Source organism: Labrus mixtus, chromosome 10 (assembly GCF_963584025.1).
Source record: "Labrus mixtus chromosome 10, fLabMix1.1, whole genome shotgun sequence".
Classification (NCBI taxonomy): Eukaryota; Metazoa; Chordata; class Actinopteri; order Labriformes; family Labridae; genus Labrus; species Labrus mixtus.
The window spans coordinates 25,268,793-25,293,226 of NC_083621.1; the positions used below are offsets into that span (position 1 = coordinate 25,268,793).

General features: G+C 42.8%; 3 protein-coding genes across 5 annotated transcripts; 2 read left to right on the forward strand and 1 right to left on the reverse strand.

The window, feature by feature from the left end:
• Positions 1-4,136: 4,136 nt before the first annotated feature.
• On the forward strand, positions 4,137-8,467 carry rab33ba (RAB33B, member RAS oncogene family a). The gene is made up of 2 exons (XM_061048810.1): positions 4,137-4,676; positions 5,589-8,467. Exons 1-2 carry the CDS (start codon positions 4,449-4,451, stop codon positions 6,090-6,092), a joined length of 732 nt encoding a protein of 243 aa, XP_060904793.1. The 5' UTR covers positions 4,137-4,448; the 3' UTR covers positions 6,093-8,467.
• A 2,298-nt stretch (positions 8,468-10,765) lies between these two features.
• zgc:113425 (uncharacterized protein LOC541425 homolog) lies at positions 10,766-15,200 on the reverse strand. Of its 2 annotated transcripts, none has more exons than XM_061048812.1 (6): positions 14,703-15,200; positions 14,418-14,477; positions 13,125-13,256; positions 12,568-12,714; positions 11,304-11,362; positions 10,766-11,191 (listed from the first exon to the last, which is right to left on the reverse strand). In XM_061048812.1, exons 1-6 carry the CDS (start codon positions 14,865-14,867, stop codon positions 11,086-11,088), a joined length of 669 nt encoding a protein of 222 aa, XP_060904795.1. In that variant the 5' UTR covers positions 14,868-15,200; the 3' UTR covers positions 10,766-11,085. The 2 variants fall into 2 exon arrangements, with proteins under 2 accessions (XP_060904795.1, XP_060904794.1); XM_061048811.1 differs by having other exon boundaries at positions 10,766-11,195; positions 11,305-11,362; positions 14,703-15,198.
• A 1,511-nt stretch (positions 15,201-16,711) lies between these two features.
• LOC132982359 (uncharacterized) lies at positions 16,712-23,287 on the forward strand. Of its 2 annotated transcripts, XR_009674703.1 has the most exons (3): positions 16,712-18,327; positions 21,013-21,162; positions 21,664-23,287. XR_009674703.1 is itself a non-coding variant. In XM_061048808.1 (2 exons), the coding sequence occupies exon 1, from the start codon at positions 16,782-16,784 to the stop codon at positions 18,306-18,308; it is 1,527 nt and encodes a 508-aa protein (XP_060904791.1). In that variant the 5' UTR covers positions 16,712-16,781; the 3' UTR covers positions 18,309-18,327; positions 21,013-23,287. The 2 variants fall into 2 exon arrangements, 1 of the variants encoding a protein (XP_060904791.1); XM_061048808.1 differs by having other exon boundaries at positions 21,013-23,287.
• The last annotated feature ends 1,147 nt before the right edge of the window (positions 23,288-24,434 follow it).

The window sequence follows — 24,434 nt, forward strand, 5'->3', positions numbered from 1 at the left end:
CTTATTTGTGGTGAGGAAAAGACTGGGTCTGATAAACGCAGTGGGCATGTGAAGGTCATGATGTAACAACGGGTACGTGAGGGTGTCACGTGTGTTACATCAGGGATGCTGAATGAATTTAGACGATTTATACCTGCTTTCATAAGACTGTAATCGATCTATTCTAGAAATGTATGTAAACTGCAATTCTAAAAAAAAATATAGGATGCTCTCACAGATTTATAGTCACTTATAGTTTAATGAAAGGTGCAAATATGAAGCTTTCATCAGAATTTATTTCATCCACTTTCATCATGAAATGATTGCTAAACACAGAACTGAAGACACCAGAGTGGTGACCAGTCATTAAAGTGTATTTTACTTACTTTTCTGTTGTTGTTTTCTCAAATGCATTTAGTAGGCTAATGCTTCATTAAACAGTTTCACAGAAACATTTACAGGTTATTATATCTGCTCATTTCTTTCACAGAACAAAATATACCAATCCTTCATGGCAGATTTTTTTCTTGTTTACTTTGTGTTTACAATTTATCGATATTTGTAATTGACTTGCAGGCTGCATTGAGTAAGGAAGGGGGGCCGCATGTGCAGGGGTGTGTCCAGACTTTTTGTACTGACAGGACAAAGAAGATCATTTCTTTACCCCTTCTGTCTGCACTAATCACATCTTTTTTTAAGCAACACAAGATAAAGGCAACATATACATCATCTAAGCTTATAGTTCTTCTAGAACTCAAACAAATGTGTTTGTCCAAAGTCACAATTAACAGAATTTTAAAAGTTTCAAACAATCATCTGAACACTGAGAACTATGAGCTGCCTAAATAGTGGATTTCGACACAAGTCCCACATCTGGCAAGGCAGATAGTCAATCACTGGGGTGGCCAATAAGATTTTAAGGGGGGCCCATGCAAACCCTGGCCACCCATCTGGACCTGCCCCTGCACGTTTGGCCCCTGGGCTGCTAGTTTCCCACCCCTAAGAGACTTGACAGGTATTGGCTGCTATTTATTAAGACTTTAAAACACTTTCTGGTAATCCTCCACCATACAGCACTTATCTATAAAACTGTGCTTTAAGTAATAAACAGACTCATTCAAGTGATTGGGTAATGCTCAAAGTTTATTGAGTAAACAGTAAAATTGAGAAATGGTCCTTTACCGTTTGTGCTGCACACACCTGAGACACCTGCAACACACATTACAATTTAGCACAATTGTAACCATGGATCGATTTCAAACTACTCTGCTCATGAATGTGACTATTTCAAATGAACTGATGTAATTTCCCTTCTCTGCTATTTATTTCCCTGTTTCCTATAATTTAATTGTTTGTCCGTTTCCTTTCTTTTTTGTCTTCTAGTTAATTCATTTAATTGTACTCTCAACATCATTGCGGTGGAGATGGTGGACACTTTCAAATACTTGGGGGGTGAAGATTGAAGGACTAGACATGAGCCAGCCACACCTCTGTGGTTGAAAAAAAAGAAGCCCAGCAGAAACTGTTTGGCCTCTGGCGCCTGAAGAAGTTTGGTCTGAGGCCCCAAATCCTCAGGGCACTGGGTGAGAGCTGCCAGCCTGCAGGAGCTTTACGAGCAGCGATGCCTCAGGACGTCCCTGAGGGTCATGAAGGACTCCACACACCCTCACAAATGTCATTCTCCACTGCTGCCCTCAGGTTAGAGTTGCAGGACACCAAAAGCTCACACCAGCAGACTGAGGAACAGCTTCGTTGAACAGACCATAAGACTCTTAAATAATAATGAAAAATCTTGTGCATTTTAGAATATAATAAAATATAACCCCTGTGCAAAACTGGCCAATCAGGGATGTATATTTATGCTCCACCTTACTGAGGCTTTAAAGTAAATGTTTTTCCTTTTTTTGTTCCCTCTGAGATTAAATAAAGGTTGAATGAATGATTAAACAAAGTAATAAAATAGACAAAGCATTAGAATTATTTTCAGAGGCAGTCATTGGTAATAGTTCAGAAGCCCAATCTGTTAATCCATGAAAATAAATAACTATATTCTTCATTGATTCATCTGTAGCAGTTTTTTTCTCAAATACTGACTCCACAGAAATTGTGAGGTGCCGATCATAATTTATCACGTTGAATTTAAAAGAAGAAAAAAAGGAAAAAAGCGATTCAACACTGTTAGAAAAACTGTTCAGTTTGTTGAAATAATGACTCAACCATTTTTTGGACATTAAGAATAACTGCAGATTAATTTTCTGTCTATCACCTAATAAATTAACTGAGCAACAATGTGATTCAAGTTTCAGCTTCTCCTGAGAAATGAAGCAGTAAAATCCCCACCACAGTGAATACGCCTAACAGCCCTTATAATCATCTTTAGGACATGACATCAGCATCAACACAGCCGCCTGTAAGAATAAAAAAACTAACTTCAATGATGTAATATGACTTTTGTCTACTATGTGGCAGCAGTGAGTGGTTAAAGCAGTCGATGTGTAACGTCTGCTTCAGGCATTACACAGCTAAATTAACCTCTCTCTAATGACTTTACGTCTCTGGGATGGGTATGAGACAATAAATGTTCTTCTTGAAATTGATGGATTTTAATCTCTGTATGATTTATTAGTCGACTGGGTAACACTTCATATTAAGGTGCTTGTAATAAGAATTCATAATAGGTAATAAATCACTTATAAGACCTTATTAGATTCTTACTAAAACTCTGAAATAAGTGTCAATATACTTTATATTTGGGTGATTTCACAGGTTAAGTATCATTTTAATATAAAAAAAAAAAACATGCTGAGTTGTCAGTAATCAGTATACCTGGTGAAGCTTGTGTGCTGGCTGGGTCAGTTGACTGCAGTTGTCTGTTGTCGGGGCTGCTGAGCTGAAGGACAGCAGAGAGACGAGGACGGAGGCCAAGAGGAGAGCAAACATGGTGGACAGCAGTCGGTCAGATGTCCCTGCAGACTTGGAGCACCTGAGATTTGTAGGCAGACTGTTTACAAACACTCATGTGCTCATTGGTTTGGAGTGATGCAGCAAACGTCTGAGTTGACACTGGGATGTGTGAGCGGGGAAAACTTTGTGTTCTTAGTGTCACGGTGGAGAGGATGGAATGGCCTGCCTGCAGTCCTGACCTTCACCCATTGAACAGTTGAGGGATCAGCTTGGGCTTACTGTTCGTGCCAAAGTGACCAACACAACCACATTGACTTACTTGGGACTAATGCTGGTTGAAGAATGGGATGCCATCGCACAGCAGTGTGTGACCAGGCTGTTGACCAGCATGAGGAGGACGTGCCAGACTGTTGTGGCTCTGTATGATTCTTCCACACGCTACTGAGGCTCCTGTTTCTTAAATGAATAAATCGTTAAATTGATAATATGTCTTGTTTCTTCAGACTTCAATCATCCAATCCACTAAAAGACACCAAACAAAGTCAACAGCAGAATAATCTGTTTGGCATTAGCAGAGAAGATTTTGCAAGTTTTTCATGGGCTCAACCCACATACTCAGCTCTGCTGCTCATCTCACATATCCATGTTCCCAAATGTGCCGCAATTTAAAAGGGAAATAAACAGGCTTTCCAACACCATAAGATTTATTTCCAAGAAGCATTGTTACAACAAAGAAATATTCTACCAAACACAAATGTCCTTACTTTTTGTGCGATGTTTATTCATTTACATATTAATCAATTCAGTTCAGTACTCAGCAGTCTAAGCGCAAAAACTACACTCAGCGTGAGCAGTTTTCTTGTCGCTGCATGTGCTCTCAGGTGAGAATAGTTCAACTTTTGGAACAACACGCTTGTCAATGTCACTTCTCCCTCACAGATTAATCAAAATCAAGAAAGAATAGGACATGTAATCTATATCATGTTTGAAAGGAGCCACAGCGGCTGTGGTTCAGTTGGTAGAGTAGTTTGCGGCTCTCAACCAGAAGGTCAGGGGTTCGAACTCGACTGTAAATATTATCTCCTGAGTCCTTGACCAAGACAATTAACCCCAGGTTGCTCCAGCTGCTTAAATGGCGGTGAGGGTCTAAATTTCTCTAAAAGATTTTTTTTTTCTAATTTTTTTTTTTGTGAAACTACATGAAAAAAACATAGTCTGTAAATATTTTTTAAAAAACCACTTTACGTCATTACGTACTTTCCCACAGGACCATGAACGCTTCATCACATTTATCTCGCGAGAGCAGACTTCCCCTGACAACATTGTACGTGGCTTCACAGCTGAGGACTTGGAGCGATCACGGGGATGTTTCAGTTGAATATGCACAGACTGACAACATCTGGATGCTATGAACTCTCCTCATTGACTTAAACACGGCGGCTACTTTCGTCAAATCTTTTTATCCACGTTCTCTCGGGAGTGACGAGAGCTTCACGGACTGCAGGATCCGCCGGGTGCTGAAGTCTCCCCCCCTTTTCCGTAGATCATCCATATCCATATGTGATATGGCGGAGATCGGGTCGTCGGTTGAAATCTCCGGCTCTCTGGCGAGCTCGACCCTTCCTCCGCCGAGGACCCGCATCTTTAAGATCATCGTGATCGGGGACTCGGGTGTCGGGAAGACCTGCCTCACATACCGCTTCTGCGCCGGGAAGTTCCCCGAGAAGACCGAGGCCACGATCGGGGTGGACTTCAGGGAGAGGCTGGTGGAGATCGACGGGGAGAAAATCAAGGTGTGCTGTGCAGACACATGACAGCTCTAATAATATCAAAAGACATGATGTCACCTCTTGGAGAGTTAAAAACTTAAATACTGAAATATAACCTATAGGAGCAGAAGGGGAGAGCAGGGACGCATGATGTGTTTTACTGTTACATTTGAGGCGTACAATTAATTTGTATTATCAAAGATACAGGGTGTGTCTATTATCTGTCTTATTTATGCGACATAGAGCAGCTCATTTGTTGCAGTTTAGGGTTAAATGCCTTGCTTAAGGGCAGGGTAGTAGCTATACACAGGTAGGCTACTCATGGACTGGCTCCTATGCAAACAGCTCAAAATAAGCACAGGGTAAATAACCTTCTTTTATTGTTATTATTCTTAGGAACATCCTAGCCATTTAAATGTTTCTTTAATCAAATTGTTAAGAAGAGAAACACCAAATGATGTTCAAACTTCCCCAGGTACTATCAGGTTTCTTTTTCCCTTCATAATATTGATAAAACTCCTCAAGCTCATCAGAAATACAAATAGCTATACACGTGATGAGTAAACACAATTCAAGCAAGCAACAAACAAATACAATTAAAGCAACATGTGCTGATGTATTCTACAGATAAATCAAGCAGCAACATGTGGTGTTAAAAACAACAATATACAGACAAATAGAAAAGTTAGAAGTTTTTTTTTTTTTTTGACTGGCGTTGGGTGAGATGTGTCCTTTTTCATGTCCCTCCTCCATTTCTTTTAGTCCAAAAATTCCAAGTCACAGACCAAAAATGTTTTCTTAACAGGCTTATAAATGTTGTTTTTAAAAAAGTCATTTTTCCTCTAGATGTTTTTTCTTGATCTTTCTTGTTTTTGGTCTTTTTAATTGGGAATGAAACCATGTCCACTCATCAGTCTGCATGCTGCCCCCTCACAGATCCAGCTGTGGGACACTGCAGGTCAGGAGCGCTTCAGGAAGTCCATGGTGCAGCACTACTACCGCAACGTGCACGCTGTCGTCTTCGTCTACGACGTCACCAACGCCGCGAGCTTCCGCAGCCTCCCGGCCTGGATCGAGGAGTGCAAGCAGCATGCTCTGGGCACGGAGGTACCCAGGATCCTTGTAGGAAACAAGTGCGACCTCCAAGACTCGATCCAGGTGGGCACGGATGTGGCGCAGCAGTTCGCTGACGCCCACTCCATGCCCGTGTTTGAGACGTCTGCAAAGAACCCAAACAGCCAGGGAGACGGTGGGAACTGTGGCGGGGCAAACAGCGACCACGTGGAGGCTATTTTTATGACCGTGGCTCACAAGCTGAAGTCTCAGAAGCCTCTGGTGCTGAGCCAGCCGCCCGAGGGGTCAGGGGTGACCGTGAACCTCAACAGGGGGACGGACGACGGGGGAGGCGGGGCCAGGAGCTGGGGCTGCAGCAGCTGCTGAGGGCGAACAAATGGAGGGAGAGAGAGAGAGGATGAAATCTTAAGAGTGCACACGACTGAAGAGACTGCAGACGGATAGAGGAAGGTTGTACGCTTCAGAAACAGCACTACACGTAGATAAATGTCACTGTCAGTAGACGATACAGTCTTTTAAATGCTTGTGCTTCACGATATCTAAACGATTCTGGGCTACTAATCACAGAATCATTGTTGTCTGGGAGTTCCAAAGTCCTTTGTTGCTTTGTGGAAATCATCCTGAACAAGGAGCCAAAAACTCTGATTGTAAATACGTTCTCTCCGGTGCCATTTGAGGTTTATTATTAACTTCTTTTCATTCGTTCTTTGGCATCAGAAAACATTCAGATAAAGTGGTGGTGATGAATACGGGAAAGGGAAATCAATGTGAATGAGAGTTTGATTTCCTCAAACAGACGAGTAGTGAAAGGACGAGAAAACACAACACTTTTCTAATTGAACACTGTACGCCATCTTGTTTGTGTTGAGCCTGTTGGAGAGATTTTACTTGAGTCACTCAAGCCAAAAGTTGAGGCAATCATTTCATTGAAAGGTGTCAATGTTGAGTTGTTTGGGTTCAAAGTTCATCGGTGATCAAATGGCCACGTGGTGGTTCTTAAGCCGAACATATCAGTTCAATAAAACATCGGCATTGGCAATATTTTACTACCTGCGTTGCACAACTCACGATTGCTATCTTGCAGTCTTCCTGCCTTCTGCAATGCTCTGCTGAATTCATCATTTGTGTCCAATCCATGAACAACAGTCAAACAGTCGGGTAGTGTCGACAAAAATGTGAATTGCTTCAGCACCATGCACATGCCATCGGAGCATTAATGTGTAAGCAATTAAGATCGTCTCATAAAGTCCAAAGATCCACAGTGTTCGTTTAAGACTGGAAACCTTTTATTCTGAAAAATAAATGTTCATTCAGTGTGGAGGAAAGACTTCTCATGTGAGTTTTTTCTGTTCGAAGCAAAAACATATCCAGATCTCTAAAATCCTGCAATGATTTAAAAAAAGAAAAAGAAAAAAAAGAAAAGAGGCTTGTGGTTCAAATCTTACGTTTACACGGGATGCAGAAAGGCTCCCATCAGTGTCATCCATTATCTGTGTCGAAATAGTGCCAACAGTGCGTCTCTGGCCGTCGTCGCATATCACCTTCCCCATATGTTAAATAAATGTGATTAACCTGAATTAGGCCGGATAGAAAGTTTCTGAAGCAGAGGGAAACCTGATGTTTCAGCCACAGTGAATGAGCTGTTTCAGGTTTGTTTTCTTCAGGAGATAGTGGAGGTTAAAAGTGTCTAAACAGGACATGAAGGGAATAAAAAATTGTTATGCATTATTGTTAATTTATCAAAGGCAAAGTGTACTTAATAAATGCCTCTGTCAAGTGAACTGGTTTGATAAAAGTTAATAGAATTTTGCTTGATAACTTTTTTTTAAAGATTCATTTTTGGGGCCTTTTGTGCCTTTATTTGAGAGATACGACGAGTGATAGAGCCGCAAATCAGGGAGAGAGAGTGAGGAATGACATGCTGGTCAGATTTGAAGCTGGGCCGCCCGCTTGGAAGACTACAGCTCCCATTATTGAAAACTGTTTTTTGACAGTAAGCAAGCTAAACTGCAACCCCCCAAATATCCGGTATGGAGAAGACAGATAGTTTCTGAGCTGTATTTAACCTGCGCTATCCCTGCTAACTAGCGTGTTAGCGAGTAGCTCAGTTAACCAGCAAGTGAATGTTTCATTAACAGTTTGTACTGCTTCTTCCATATTTAACTGCAGAGACACTATGGGAGGCAATGGCTTTGTATTTATGTCTGTTTATTAACACACAGCAAAAGAGCGGACATTAACACAGGAAAATGTTTATTCTTCTGCTCTTTGGAGGACGTTGGGTGCATCATGATGAATATGTGTGAATTTGATGACAAAGGATAAAAAGGGAAACAGTTTGGTATTTGGAAATGGATTCAAGACAAATTTGTCTGTGTGTTTGTTTTTTTTCTTCTCCGCTAAAAAGCATAAAAAAAACTGTGTTGGCTGGCCTCTGAATCAAACAGTGAAAACATACCTCTCATATTGTGTTCATGGACTCCTATTATCCACTACATTTCCTTGATGTTTGCTTATGATACTCAGCACGTCTCACAAACACTTTTGTATGCTGAAACGAACAGTGTCTTTATAATCCATGTTTCACTCTATGGCTGGTGTCTGTGGGAGCAACGTGGTGATCAGAATTCAAATGAAAAAGCTCATTTGAAAATGAAAACGCATTAACAGAAATGTTTTTTATTTTCAGAATATGGGTGCCTTATTTGACTCACAAATAAAATTCATATTTAATCATCCAATTTGCATTTGAATTCACCCAAAATACACTGCTTATGTGCCGATTAAAAGAGAAATCTGTAAGATATTTACTGAATGAAATGATAACATGACCTTACTACATCATCAGACATTAAGGAAACATGTTGAAGTCCTGGCTTCTCAATGCAGCAGCCGGTTTGTCCTCCTTCTAACTTTAGATTCTGGTCCTGAATGGTCTGTATTTGTTTAGACCAGAGAAGGTAGGCGGTTTTAAGGGCACCGCCACACGGCCCTCATCTGTGGGTTAAATTATATAAAATATTTTAACAACTTAACCCCCAACAGGAACAAATGTCGTAAATCAATCAATCAATCAATCAATTTTTATTTGTATAGCATCAACTCATAACAAGTGTTTTCTCGAGACACTTTACAAGAAGCAGGTAAAATACCTTACTCTTTGTCTGTTAACATTACAAAAGAGCAGGTAAAAAGACCTTACTTATTGCTATGTAAATGACAAACCTTGTTCGTCTGGGGAATCAAACCGCCTACCTTGAGATTGACGAGGCAGCGTTTTCACACACTGAACTACAGACAAGACAAAATCCAATGCCAATTACATCACAAAGGAAAACTTTGGTTTTTAGACCTTAAACTTTAAATATTTATAATTTTCAAAATGTTGAGCATAAATATAAAAAATATAAAGAAATTCTTAATTGAATTTGGTGGAAATTTCCTTACATTTCGTAAGGCTAATAGTGAGTTATGAGCCTTGAATACTGACCACATAATAATAAATAATAGCTTCATTTATGTAGCACCTTTAAAAACAAATGTTTACAAAGTGCTGTGACAGACAAAGCAAATACAGCAACACGACAACAGAACAGAGATCAGAGGGGCGCATGGTGGCGCTATAGTATAATCTATGACAATGTTAGGCATTGTACAATTTTAGGAACATTCCCAAAGGTTGAATACTTTAAGTTTGAGAGATATCAGCTTCTAAGAATCACTCCAATTGATTTTTAATCATTTTTAAAAATTCATATAAAAGCACGGTCACATTTAAGTGATACCAGAAGTAAAAGCCGTCACAGCACACATGAACTGGAGTCTGCATTGTTAGTGAGGAGCTTTTTGTTTTCTCCAGAATTGAACCCAGTTTCTTGAAGTTGTTGGACTTGACAGCGGTCTTAACCACTGCGCCACTGTGAAGACAGATGTTCACCACACACTTCCACTATGTGAAGCAATGACATCACATGAGGAACACATGGTTTTTGGTCAATAAACTTTAAACACTTCAAATTTTCAAACTATTGAAAATTAGATTAAATTCAGTGACATCACATTTTTTTGCTTACAGTATTGATTACCGTTTACTGTTGCTACCGGCCCATCGTTTAACGGATCTTAACAATATTAGATATGTGTGATGTAGGGGATCTAACCAATATCTATACCAATTTTGTTCTGATTTAAGTAAAGGCTTGATGAGTTACAGTGGTTCATTGGTTATGCATATTTTGAAAAATATAGAGTGACAAACTTCTGAATTGACCATAGGTTGCAGCACGGCACACGATCACCAGATTAAAGGAACATGCTGTGTGAACATTATTAATGCTGTTTCCAGCTCTCACACTAATAACGTCGACCTTCAAGCTGCTGCAGCTTTTTGACCTCTTCAAGTCTTTCACTCTCCATGCACCTTGGTAGTTTGTGAAGTTGTGCCAAAAAACCCAACTCTGCTTCTTCAATTGTCAGATTTGCTTTTTCATTTGAATTCTGACCAACATTTTGCTTCCCTAGGATGTCCACACTATGTGAAGCAGCTTTGTCACAGCTGGTCCTGTGGCTGCTCCGCTGCAAACACTATACATCATGTTGCAGGACTATCAGTCAAACCAAAAGGCCCTCTCTCAGGACTCGTTCAGTGGCTATGCATGTGAATGAAAACTAAAGCAAGCAGAGCGACAGGCCGCGTCTCAAGACTATTTTATTGTTTTATATTTGGCGGCAGCTTTCTTGTGTTCTTTAAGTGTCCTTTGTTTTTGATAAATACGCCTTCACACCGATCCTTTGACAATTTCTTTTGCCTTACTTTCCTACACTACAGCAATGAACAAGTGATGCTTCTGGAACTGCAAATCCCCGAAAGAAAAACCTCAATCGCAGAACGATGTACAACTCATGAAGTCAATAATGAGTGAGAATGTGAGAGAAGAGAGACGCTTGTGATGTTTGTGTGTGTACACCTTTGCAGTAAACAACCTTGAACCATCAAAATGTGGAGTTTTGTTTTTCTTGGATGCAATACAATAAGCAGCTAAGTGAGGAGATCTTTATTAAATACACATAAAAAGAAGACGAAGTTTCAAACAGCGTACAGATAAATCACACATCAGAGTTAACATATACACACACAGCAGCTCTTCAACAATGGCAATGTTTAAACGAGTATTGATGCAAATATCTTTGGTTAAAATAAAGTCACTGCCACAGCCCAAAGTGCTCGGTCCATCTAACATCTCATATCTGGATGAAACGTCTCTTTACAACATTTAAATTTCATGTGAAATGTGTTGGCACAACTTTGAGGACACATATTCCAGATGAATCCCCCCTTTGAGATGAACAGGACGTGTTGTCAGGTCAGTCTGCTGTATGGAGGCAGTTTGGAGGGAGCCTCCTCTCCCTCTGTGTTGGTCTGGTCAGTAGATTGAGCTGGAGAGTTGAAGAGCCTGTCATCACCCCCCGCTGGACACAAATGAGTACTACATCAAATTAAATCTTAAAATAAGAGCAAGCTCCAAAAATACAAATCTCATAGGAGTATAAAAATCCAGACCAAAACATTAGTTCTTACCTTGCCAAGTACAAACCATCTCAGTGTCCCCAAGGTCACACTGAGGAACCAGTGTCTCCTAAAACATAAACAAGAAAAAAAAAGTTACACACTTTACCTTTAATCTACAAAATGCTAAATATTTAAAGATGAATGACTTCATCTCAGAATGTATCCTGATCAGAGATATCTGTGATTATGGTGTTTTAAGTAGTCCAAAGAGCCTGAGGAGACTACGACTGTCTCCAGCTGACCTGAAGTGTGAAGCTTGAAGTTGAATCACATCATTCAGAGGCTCGTCAATAAACGGCTCGCGGTGAGCTGAAAAAAGTTTTTCTCCGGTGTTGAGTCAAGTCAAAGCTCAACATTTCAATCACGGATGTGGATATTATTAATGCACCCTTATCACCACTTTGTTAAACAAGCGAACAAGCTCTGTTGAGTGAGAAAAGCGAGTGGCAGAGCCTTGTAGAGCACCCTCCTCATCCCTCGTCCGTCTGCGCGAGCCACAGAGAGGAGAATACAAACAGGGTGTCGGGGTTACTCGGGGGCAACAATAGAATCAAGCTGAATTTGATGCTGACGCTCCCTCGTGTTGTGTGCTGTTAGGACAGGTTGTAACAATAGCTCCATAGTTTACAGTCATCTCAGCACTGCCTGCATCACATGCATCAGAGCACCGTAAGAAATTAATATAATATAATAATGTTACATCAAAGGTCAAATTACTTTCAATCAGTTGGATTATTGAAGGGCTTTCACACTTGCAGAAATCTCCTGAAAAACTACAGGATATTTCCCGTAGGTGCCTGTATATGTGAGCGCAACGGGCCAAATTTTTCACTCTGACTTCACCCGGAGTTTCTCCTGACAGAACCCTAGTACTTTTTACGGAGCAAGTCCAAGTGGGCTGATGTGAGAACACTGCAGGATAGATGGAAAAAACGTATTAGTGAGTGCTAAAAACTAAATAAATGTAGAAAAATCAGGTGCTCTTCAGGAACAGGGGACAATAGTCGAAAAGCTAATAAAAAAGTTTGACTGTCCTGATTAAAAAGAGAAAAAGTGAAGTGTGGAGAGGCACTCTGATAACATATAAAAAATCATTTATTTGTCAACGTGTTTCAACTCTACCGAGTCTTCGTCAGGACTGATAGGCTGCAGGATAGATATTTACCATAGATATTTTCAGGAGTGCGTATGTGTTTATCAGAGTTTTTCTCCTCTAAAATCGTATTGCTCTTCTTCATACTACTGCGATATGTTTACTGATCTCTTCCCTACCAGTCCAGTTCTGGCATCGTAGCAGGCACAGCTGGGAAGACTACGGCAGCCCACGTATGCGATGAGAGAGGAGAGAGCCAGGCTGACGGTGCAGGTCAGAAGTATGGTGGCGTTGGCTCCCTTCACCATTCGATGAAGCACGAACGTCTGAGCACAGAGACAAAGAAGACACATCAATTCTACGTTGTTATTGTTCATTTTATCACAATAGATTTCTATGAGGTCTTTTAAACAAATCCCATCCATATTTTCTTTTTGCATTTGGAAACCTCTCCAAGGTTAGTTTTTAATGTTCAATGGCTTGGAGCAGTTTGGGATGACCAGCAGAGACCAGGCCAATTAACAGGAGCTACAGCCCCGACTAGTGGCAGGTGGCTGCATTACAACTAAGACACAACATTTAACCAGCATTGTGAGCCAACATTGATAAAATAAAATATTACTGATAAGTTTAACCAAGGGTGAGGTTTAATTGCTTAGTCCACTTATCCCACACATCCCCAGTTGACACTGTATCATTGTGTGTGTGTGTGTGTGTATGTGTGTGTGTTAGTTACCACTTCAGGACTGCGGTGGTGGTGGAAGACCTCCTCATCCTCCTCCCCGTAGGTGAGTGTCAGACAGGAGTAACCTGCTATAAACACTGCAGCCGCACACGAGAGTCCTGCTGCTACCACCATCATACTCACCTGAGGAGACAAGAAGACAAGTTCAGCTGTCAGGATGTTTTCTGCTACTTTTTGTCAACATTATCTCCTGTTAACCTTTATCTTGAATCATTGTGAAGATAGCAAACACTCCCAAATCAATTTTTTTTACTGAATAATGCTTGTGGAAAGGTGATTTAAATGCAGGAATAACATTTTTTAAATTGTATAGATAATCAAACCAGTGTGAAATTTAGCAAAAAGTATTTTGGAACAAAGGGTAAAGCTGCAAAGTAAGAACCCTTGTCTCAGACTCTGTGTGTGATTTTCATACACAGGATCTCAAGGCGCAGTGAGGGAAGGAGGGTTTGCGCTTTGGGCCCCTCAGAGTTTCATCTCTGCTCTTTGCAGATAATTCTCTTGTGTTGGCTTCTCCACCTCCAGCAGGCGTTGGGGTGGTTTGCAGCCGAGTGCGAAGCAGTCAGGATTAGGGTCAGCACCTCCATGTCCAACGCCATGGTTATCTACCAGAAAATGGTGGATTGCTCCCTCTGGATGTGTGTGGGGGGGGGGGGAGAGTCCCTGCCTCAAGTGAAGGAGTATCTCAGGTCTTGTTCTCAAGTTCGAGTAAAATGGATCAGAAAATTGACAAGCTTTATCCTCTTGGCGTATGATTATATTTTGTCTTCTTTGCCGCTATGTCCACTTCTGTTATATTCTTCTGAATGGCGTCCAGTATCTGAATTTTATCCACGCCCAAACCCACCTGCACTCAGTCATTGGCTGCGGGAAACACACCCACTCCCCACCCAGAAACACCTCGAGTCAACCAAAACATCACAATCCGGGCAGAGGACAGGGTCTCTGCAGACACATGTATCGAGGCCCAAAAGTGATGACTGAGCAGCTTTACTTTTGTTTAGGTCTATATTTTATTCTCCAGAAAAATGTTTCTGACTATCTATTGTCAGCATTATCAAATTCAAACATCACAATATGTAACTGTGACAGGTAGTGTTTCAAATCGCAGTCCAAGTTCATAGATATCAGATATTTCACTCATTTCTATATAGAAGAAACTGACTGTGAAAATACCAACTTTTTGCTATTAATAGCCCTGGCTGTCACATTCTGCTACTCATGGAAGAAGTAATGGGATTAAGGGGAAAACTCCACCACGAGTTTAATAGTACACACACTCACCAGTATTGAGTTTTTTCTTTGAGAGGCACACAGCGCCAGAATCCCCGGAGAGGCCATGATCTGTAAGAAAGTCACAATGACCTGAATGAAGTGACAGAGCTGTTATCTGGGGTCAATAAAAGACCATTCAGCAGGTCTAATATAGACATAGATTCAAGTCCCAGTAGGCCTGCGTCCCGTTATCTGTCTCTTCACTCACACCAAACCCCATTCACTTTTAAGGAAATTTAGGATTCCCTATCGTAGACTCTTTGTCAGTAAAAAAGAAAGTGATTGATATCTCACCAGCCCTCCCCACACCGGTGTCCTGGTGGTGCTCAGCGCAGTATCCTTGCGGAAAACAGCGTCCATGAACGCGCACACCACACAAAGACCCGCACAGGCTATCTGGAGGATCCCGAGAATCAGCACGCTTTTCTGGTTGAAAATGAAGTACCTGTGTCGGTCCATCTCCAGGTGTTAACCCCGCTACAAGTCCCCGGTTTACAGTCAGTATCTGCTGTCCTCGGCCAGAAGTGGGCGAAACTTTAGTTCAGTTTGATGTCCGGCGTATTGTTTCTGGCTTTCAGAGACAAAAACATGAGTCCAGGTGGTGATAGTTCTGCGGGAATTGTTTCTGAAACCTAAATGATATCTCTTGTCACTTCAGAAAGCCCTAGTATGTCTGTATTTCTCTGGTGGATTATATCTTCCGGGCTGGAGGTTGGTTTCACTGTTGCTTCAGCAGGTATAGGAAGTTTATCCATTAACCTGGCTGGCCAGCAGCAGGTGGAGGGAAGTGAATGCGGAATTTTTTTATGCCCAGGGTTTGGACTCCCAGGCTGCCTGGCCCCGCCCCTCTGTTCTTGCGTTGGGATTGATTTAGACCATTAACAGAAGATTCTCGGTAAACAACGTTTTTCTTTCCATCCATGCTACGAAATTGTACCGAAGAGGATTATCAGAAATACAAAATGAGCGCTTGAAACAAATATATAGGCTATATTATGCACTTTGAGAAAAAATTTGAAATGTCGAGAATACAATTGTATTGAGCCCCTGAAGTCAGAATCAAATACATTTTTGTGCACACAATTTTTTTTTACTTTTTCGGACTTCATTAGCTCTGTAATTTCCTTTGTCTGGCTCTGATCCTCTTCCATTAACTTGTCAGTGGAAGTATGAAGTACGACATTGAACCGTAGGATGGATAAAAGAAGTTGAATCCTGACATACATTAAAAATGTATCCAATAAAATAAGTCTCAAAGGGATATATTGTAGTGGAAAAATACTATCTGTCTGTTGTCTTCGTTTGACCTTAAAAGATTAGGATGTTCGTGAGTCATTTAGCAATTAGAAACTGTTTCTCTGTATGGCCTTGGTCTGTATCTCAAACAGGAACACTCCTCAGGATCTGGGTACAGCATGATCCTAAATCATCAGGCAAGCTGAAACCAATGACGACGTATCACTCATGTATATGTAATATACCTACACCCTGTGAAAGTATAAATATGCTCTGCAACCGGGACTGCCCCGGGACTCTTTGATGCACTTGTGACTGATGTTACTTTTGCAGCTGATTGCCCCTTTTGCAAAAGAACTTTTTATTATATGCAATAAAATACACAAAGACAAAAGACTTTGACTTGAGATCTTTTATTACCAACAGAAAAATCCACAACAAACTTGGTGTCAGAAGTGGGATTCCAGGCTGATCGCTGTATCCACGGCAGACGGTGACTGATCATCCAGGACTTTGAAAAAGATCGTCCTGCCTCAACCCTGAAAGTTTGAAGGTCGAGAGGACCGACTGCGTGGACTGCGGCTGTCACCTCGGAATCCAACGAACGAGAAAACCTCCTAATTCACGGTAAAAACATTCTGATCTCACAATTTAAAAGTCAAAGGTCACTGTGTATTCTAGGACAACATTGAAAGGTTAAGTTTCTTCCATCTTACGGCCCTATAACTACGAGGTAGTTAGAATAAAGGACGTTCAGGTGACTTCGCCAGGCCCGGAGGAGTTCAGGTGACTCCTTGAATCCGGTGAACTTGGAAAGACCAGTGTAAAGGTAGAAATTTACACAGATTGATCGGGGACGCTCGATAATCTCACAGGACAGACACCATGGGGTCTGCAGGGAGTAAGATGGACGGGGCTGACCTGCAAGGTCCAATTTTTGTGTTTATGAAAAAGAAATACGGAGAAAAATGTTTGTCATGTGTCGAATATTGGATAAACGAATGTGGATTTCCTGATAAAGGAAGTCTAAGCGTGAATCAACTGATACAGTTACAGACGTGTTTGAAAAAGAAGGAAGAGAAGGTTAAGTCTAAGAAAAAGATTAACAAAGAAAAGTTGGAAGAGATTGAAACACAGATGGAATGTTGGAAAATATGGATGACAGAAGCAGAAGTCAGAGATAGGAAACAGACAGGGAAAGTTTTACCAAACATGAAAAATGAAATGAAAAATGATGAAAAAGAAAAACCAGATGCTTTCACTGATAACCCCACCACACCCCCTGTGTCTGCTCTTTATCCTTCTCTGAACGGTGGAGTTCGAGGCAAAGAAGATTGGGTTCCCACCTACATGGCTCCACCTGTCCTGCCCCCACAGCAACAGCAGCTCCTGCAGTTCTTGCCACCATCATACCCCGGACAACAGCCCATCCTCAACCCCCATAACCCCTTCCACGAACAACCTCAGAACATGCCAAAACCAGAACTTTCCACACCATCAGCCCCACAGACTGAGGATGAAAAACTGACGTCAGCCTCCGGAGGAAGATTGGCACAATCAACACCTCCAGGGAGCCCAGACACTTCTTCCTCTGACGAAGATAATAAACCCAACAAATCCTCGTTCGAATCCTTACTTGGCAAAACTCTGTCCGAAATTGTCTCCCCAACACCCAGAGAAACACCCAGAAGGTCAGAAAGACAGAGGACGCTGACCTCTCACTTCCAAGCCCCCATGGTCGAGTACCCGGCCGACGCAAACGGCACCCCAGTCCTCATCTACAGACCCGCTGATGACGAAATGAAGACAGTTGCAAAAGACTGGCCACCCATGGAGAAAGGAGGTGAAGAATTGGCAAAAAGCCTCCTCCTCTTCTGCAAAACGTGGAGACCCACTGCCGCGGAATTGAGGAAGCTTCTCCTCGTGCACATGGGGCCCCAACACTACGCCAAGATACAAGCAACTGTAGAAACAGACGGCTTCGAAGCACTGGCGGCCAAGCTGGTTCCATGGACAGAGGCTGGCGACTGGGAGATCTGGGTCACCGCCATCTGTAGCAAACTGAGAGAAAGTTTCGCTGTAAAGGTGGACTACGGACGACTGAGAGACTGTAAACAACAAGACCATGAAAGTGTGTCCGATTATTTCCACCGCCTCCTTGATGTCTGCATCCGCCACTCAGGACAGGTAAAACCCAACGTGTGGGAGGGTGTGGAAACCCCCTTTGAAAATATCATGAAGACGGCCTTTGGGGAAGGCCTCCACAAGCCCATTTTGACCCAAGTTCGCTCCACCCTCGTGGGAGGCCGGGCTGAAAACAGACTGCAAGAGCTCCTCAAACACGCCAAACACGGTGAACAAAGAGAGAAAGAGAAGAGAGACAAAACCGCCAGACACCTAGACACTGCCACTCTAAATGCTCAGCTGGCTCCGGCCCACTTGGACAGCCGCCCTTTCAGAGGACAAGGCAGAGGCCGTGGACGCGGAAGGGGCCAAGGGCGCGGAAGAAGATATTCCCGCACATATGACCCCACCAAATGTTTTAACTGCGAGAAGCATGGCCACTGGGCCAAAGACTGTCCAGAAACACCAAGAGAGGGGGACGGAGGAAACCGTCGCGGGGGCTGGCAGGACAACGAACGAGTTCCCTATGCCTCGGACTGACCATCAGAGAGAGGAGTTGGTAATGTACCCGCACACACAACACACACATTACACGCTCCACGCAATGAAGAGCCGCTTTGCACTGATACACTGCTTGGCTTAGTTCAACAAAGAATAAATGTTCTAGAAACCCCTCCCAGCGCAAAGGAGGGTACTTATACCCGTCTCTCCTCTGAAGCCTATGAGAAAATGCCAATGATAACATGTAACGTTAAGGGACAGAATGTCAAATTTTTAATTGACTCAGGAGCCACCCACTCAGTTTTAAAAACATCTGAAATGTCTTTGCCTGACAGTGGTCGTTTTTCATGGTCCACGAGGGCCTGTGGTTCTTGTGTAAAGGAAAAGTATGGGATACCTGTCAACTGTTCATGGGAGTTTGAGGGAGTACAAACAAAAGCTAAACATTCGTTTTTTAATGTCCAGCATGTGCCCGGTTAACCTTCTGGGGAGAGATTTAATGTGCGCTTTTGGCATTGTGATAACCTCCACCCCCGAGGGCTTACGGGTTAGCGGGACTGACGCGTGTTCCCCCTCCCCTGCTGAAGTCAGGGGACTATCACATTTTACTGGCGTTCATTTCAGCCCAAATACTCCCCTGTATGTTTATCAGTGGTGGATAGATCTGCTCAGTTTTTAACTAATACAGCACTCACACTTGTTTCCAACACCGCTGAGAAGATGAAGCCAGAAAATTTACACTGCACCTCTCATGTCTGCTCCGAAGGGCCTAACCCGGAGTATGAAAAACCATTTTTCAAAGATCTGAATGACAATGTTTTGATAACGGACATTTACACAAATGGAACACGCTGTGCAGCATCTGTCAAGCTTACTCCAGCTCAGATGAAACTCTATGACGTATACGGTTCACACCCCCACATCTCTCTCTCAAAAGCTCCCACCGACAGGTGGCGGGATCTGGGTCCGTTTGTAGCTCAGTGTAGTGCAGCAAACGACTGGCAGCCTGCCACTGGAAGTTCATGTGTGTTTTTCTCTCACTCACTGCAGGCATACAGACATCCTTTAACTATGGAAATTCATTGTCTTCGCTCAACGCATCTCATAGATGATATGAGACGTCGCACTTCCTCATATCTATTTCAAGCGCTCTCACATGCAGAGATCTCACCTTTGCTGGCACAAGTCCCTAGTACACTCTGGGCAGCCAACAAATATGATGTAGGCCTGATAAAAAACTGTGAACCGGTTCAGATAATCCCAAAGTCGACTTACAGACCCCAACAACGCCAATACCCACTCAGAAAAGAAGCTATAGAGGGCATAACACCAGTTTTTAACTCTCTCCTCGAGGCTGGAATTATCGTTCCATGTGAAGATTCACCAGTACAGACTCCGATCTTTCCAGTAAAAAAGATCCGTCCTGCCAGACAGCCCACAGAATGGCGTTTTGTGCAGGACCTACAAGCTGTAAACTCTGCCATCATCGCCCCTACTCCTAATGTTCCCAATCCATACACCATTCTCAGCCAGATTCCCTCTTCTGCTAAATGGTTTTCCGTTGTGGACCTGTCTAATGCTTTTTTCTCTATCCCTGTTCAGAAAGACTCCCAGTTTTGGTTTGCTTTCCAGTTCGGAGGGAAGCGTTATACATGGACACGCCTGTGCCAAGGACTGACCTGCAGCCCTACCCTTTTTTTGTCAGGCTTTGTCTCGCAGTCTCTCCCCTCTCACACTCTCTCCAGGTTCAGTCTTGCTGCAGTACGTTGATGACCTTCTCATCGCAGCCCCAACAAAAGAACAGTGTGAGACAGACACCATCCTCCTCCTGCGCCATCTTGCTGAAGAAGGCCATAAAGCATCCCTGTCTAAACTACAGTTTGTAAAACAGGAGGTGACCTTTTTAGGCCACATCCTCACACCACAGGGTAAATCTCTCTCTCCCTCTCGGGTTAAAGCTGTGAGACACCTCTTCTTTCTTTTCTGGGCATGTGTTCTTACTGTCGACATTTTATTCCCAATTTCTCCGAGATGGAGAGACCGCTGAGAGACATCGCGCACAAAAGAGACCTGACAGCTTCCAGCCCCATCCAGTGGACTGAGGAGGCAAACACTGCGTTTGAAAACCTTAAACTGTCCTTGCAGTCCACTCCCACCTTGGGCATCCAAGATCCAGAGAAGCCATTCACACAGTTTGTTGATGAAAAACATGGCTGTATGACCTCTGTTCTTTTACAGGCTCATGGGGGTCAGCTGAAACCTGTTGGCTACTTCTCCCGCTTACTAGACCCTGTTGCCAGAGGCCTCCCAGCATGCTTGCGTGCAGTGGCTGCCTGTGAGTCTGCAGTGCTAGCCTCACGTGACTTTGTGGGTTACACCCACCTTGACCTTCTGGTGCCTCACTCTGTTGCATCTATCCTACAGGAACAGAACAGCTTAGATATCACACCACACTTCTAGGTTTGCCAAATGTTCATGTTAAAAAAATGCGCTGTGCTTAACCCTGCCACCCTCATGCCTTTACCGGGTGAGGGTGAACCCCATTCTTGCCTTGCAGAACTCCAACATACCTGCACCCCGAGACCGGACCTGAAAGATGTACCTCTCATTAACCCTGATCTCATTTTCTATGTTGACGGTACTGCTTTCAGATATCCTGCACGGGGCACGGCCCGTGCAGGATTTTCTGTTGTTGATGATGTTTCTGTTGTTTGTTCCTCTCCTCTGCCTTCTCATTACTCAGCACAAGCAGCAGAACTGGTGGCCCTGACTGAAGCCTGCAAAAAGGGAAAAGGCAAAACTGTTACCATCTACACAGACTCTCGCTACACATTTGGAGTTGTGCATGATTTTGGAGCCCTTTGGAAACATCGCAAATTTCTCAAATCAGATGGTAAACCCATTTTACACCATCACAAAGTTGCAGCTTTGTTAGACGCCATCCTCCTACCAGCTAGTATTGCTGTTTGCAAATGTACTGCACACACCTCTGCCCGAGATCCAGTGTCTCTAGGTAACGCTCGAGCAGATTCAGTTGCCAAAGCCGCAGCTGCCTCCACTTCTCAAACTTCTTATCTACACACTGACTCAACTTCCTCACCCTCCCCTACAGCCTCCCTGTCTACTCTGGCCTCTCTCTCTACCCCTGCAGAACGAAAGCTCTGGTCTCAAAACGGCTGCCTCTTCTCTGCGGGTGTATGGAGAGGTCCAGATGATAAACCTTGTCTCCCTCGTAGACTGATTTTGACCTATTGTAAGTTGGCCCATGGCCTAGACCATGTGTCAAAAGGAGGGATATGTGCTGTAGTTCAAAAACATTGGTTCACAAATGGATTTTCTACATTTGCAGCTGATTTTTGTAAAAACTGTTTGATATGTGCCCAAAATAATCCAGGTAGGACCAGACCTCTGACACATCAAGCTGCACACCCAGCACCAGACAGACCCTTTCAACATGTCATGATGGATTTCTAACTAACCCCCAGTGAGGGTAAAAGGTACTGTCTGGTACTGGTAGACATGTTTTCCAAATGGGTAGAAGCTTTTCCAGCCAAACATGCCACTGCCTCGGTAGTAGCGAAAGCCTTACTAACAGAAATCATTCCCCGGTGGGGAATCCCTGAAAAACTGTCCTCAGACAATGGCTCACATTTTGTCAACGAAGCCATACAACAGCTTTCCACACAGTTGCGTTTTGAATTGAAAACTCACTGTTCTTATCACCCACAGTCAGGTGGCGCTGTTGAGAGACAGAACCATACTTTGAAACAGAAACTGGTAAAGTGTTGTAAAGAAACAAAACTCAGTTGGCCCAGGTGTCTGCCTATTGTCCTGATGTACATGAGAATGCGAGCGCGCCTGCGATGCAACCTTTGAGATACTGTTTGCAGGTACACCAAATGTCGGCGTGGGACCTCCAGGACCTCCCATGGACACCGCCCTCTGCGAGGCGAGCATGGTAAGTTACTGCATATCCTTAACAAAATGTCTTTCTGACATCAGAGCACAGGTAAAGGAGACACTCCCACCCTCGGCTGACACGCCGCTCCACGACCTGACACCTGGTGATTACGTGCTCATAAAGAACTTCAGGAGGAAGTCCTGGCAGCATCAGCGTTGGCTTGGACCTTTCCAGATCCTCCTCACCACTTACACGGCTGTGAAAGTTGCTGAGAGAGCCACCTGGACACACGCCACCCACTGCAGATGAGTCCCGGATCCGACAACTTTGCCAACTGACCCTGACACCTCCGGATAGATCCTCTGCCCCGGCTGCCATCACACCTGTCATTGACTGGGAGACAGAACAACATAGAGAGACCCCGCCCCTGGCATCTGTTTCGAAACCACCCAGGCCTGTGTGGCGCCAGAGGCACAACATGTATACTTTTTATGATTGTAATGATCATTATCGCTCCGTGGCTCTGGTATGAACTACAGACCTCCAGACAGCTGCACTTTTATTTCTCTTTTCTGCCCAACTTTATGATATGTCTTCTTAAACCGTCCCGGTGTGACCTCACAGATGCTTGTTGGGTTCCTATGAAGTATTACTGTCTCTTATAGGTGTTTTCTTTTGGTCTGTGTTCTGTGATTATTTTGTATGTATATTGGTTCCTGTTTCATTTATGTTTTGGGATTTATCTTTACGTTCTTCCGTTTTGACGTGTTTTGCATCATTTAGCAATTAGAAACTGTTTCTCTGTATGGCCTTGGTCTGTATCTCCAACAGGAACACTCCTCAGGATCTGGGTACAGCATGATCCTAAATCAGTTCCCTCTGAACAAAGGCCTTTCTGTTGGTGTTAAATAAATCATCAGGCAAGCTGAAACCAATGACGATGTATCACTCATGTATATGTAATATACCTACACCCTGTGAAAGTATAAATATGCTCTGCAACCGGGACTGCCCCGGGACTCTTTGATGCACTTGTGACTGATGTTACTTTTGTAGCTGATTACCCCTTTTGCAAAATAACTTTTTATTATATGCAATAAAATACACAAAGACAAAAGACTTTGACTTGAGATCTTTTATTACCAACAGAAAAATCCACAACAATATATATATAGATATATATATTTGTAATGGAATATAGGAAGGCAGGTGCCTAACACCAGTGTGGTCGTGTGCTAATACAACAGATGTTGTATTTTCAGCTTGCAGTAAGCGTACACATATACAGTACACATATCACATACATCCTGCAGTGAGTGGGTGCATCCGAATTGTCAAGTGCCTACACAATCTTTCAGTAGTCAGTAGACAGTACTATCCGTGCTGTATACTTTTAGTTCAGTAGGCGCGCACAGTAGGCAGATATTTGTTCCTACTTCATCTGATTCATTCAGTAAGGAAGTGGCGTCATTTACGTTAACCGAACCGGCCGCATCCATCCGTTTTTTTTTTTAGCTTTATTTAAGAAGAGTAAAGCACATATAGCTGCAATCAGGTAAACAAAAAACAATATCACAATGTAAATCAAGTAAAAGATTAAATAATAAAATAACATACAGTACCCACAGGAAAGTACAAATGAAAGACAGTAATATGCAGAATATAAAGTAAACCAATAAAGACGCATTTAAATAGTGAAATCATTATTTAAATAGAGGGGGAAAGGTTTTATAATAATGCAGACATTTCTTATATTTTCTGTTGTTATTAAAAGTAGTGATTTCAGTCAGGACTTTAACTCTAGATTAAAAACTGTCCACAAAACTAATCCACGCTCCTTTGTTTTGATTTAGAGGCGCACGTGAAGTGACGTCTTACTTGGCACTGCATTGTGGGTGGTAAAATACAATTCATTTCCTGAAAGGATGCATCCGATCCATACTGCATGAAACCCAGAAGTTAGTATCCATGCTGAAATGTTCAGTTTACTGAGGTGGACCCAAAAAGGTGGAAAGGGCCAGTGTTTGCTTCTGGGGGCGATGAGCCCAGGAGGAGGGGCCCAGTTTGAGTGTTGTGTTTACAAGCTTTTCTACCTTTAAATACATCTTAAAATGTAGCTTATACTTTGCTTTTACTTTTTGCTAAGGCTAAATATTTCAGGTGACCTTTGAATTCCAACACAAACATGATCCACTGTGATATCTTTACTAGATAAAAGTAGTTAGAGGCAGTTACAGCGAAAGAATACACAAACAAATGCTCTG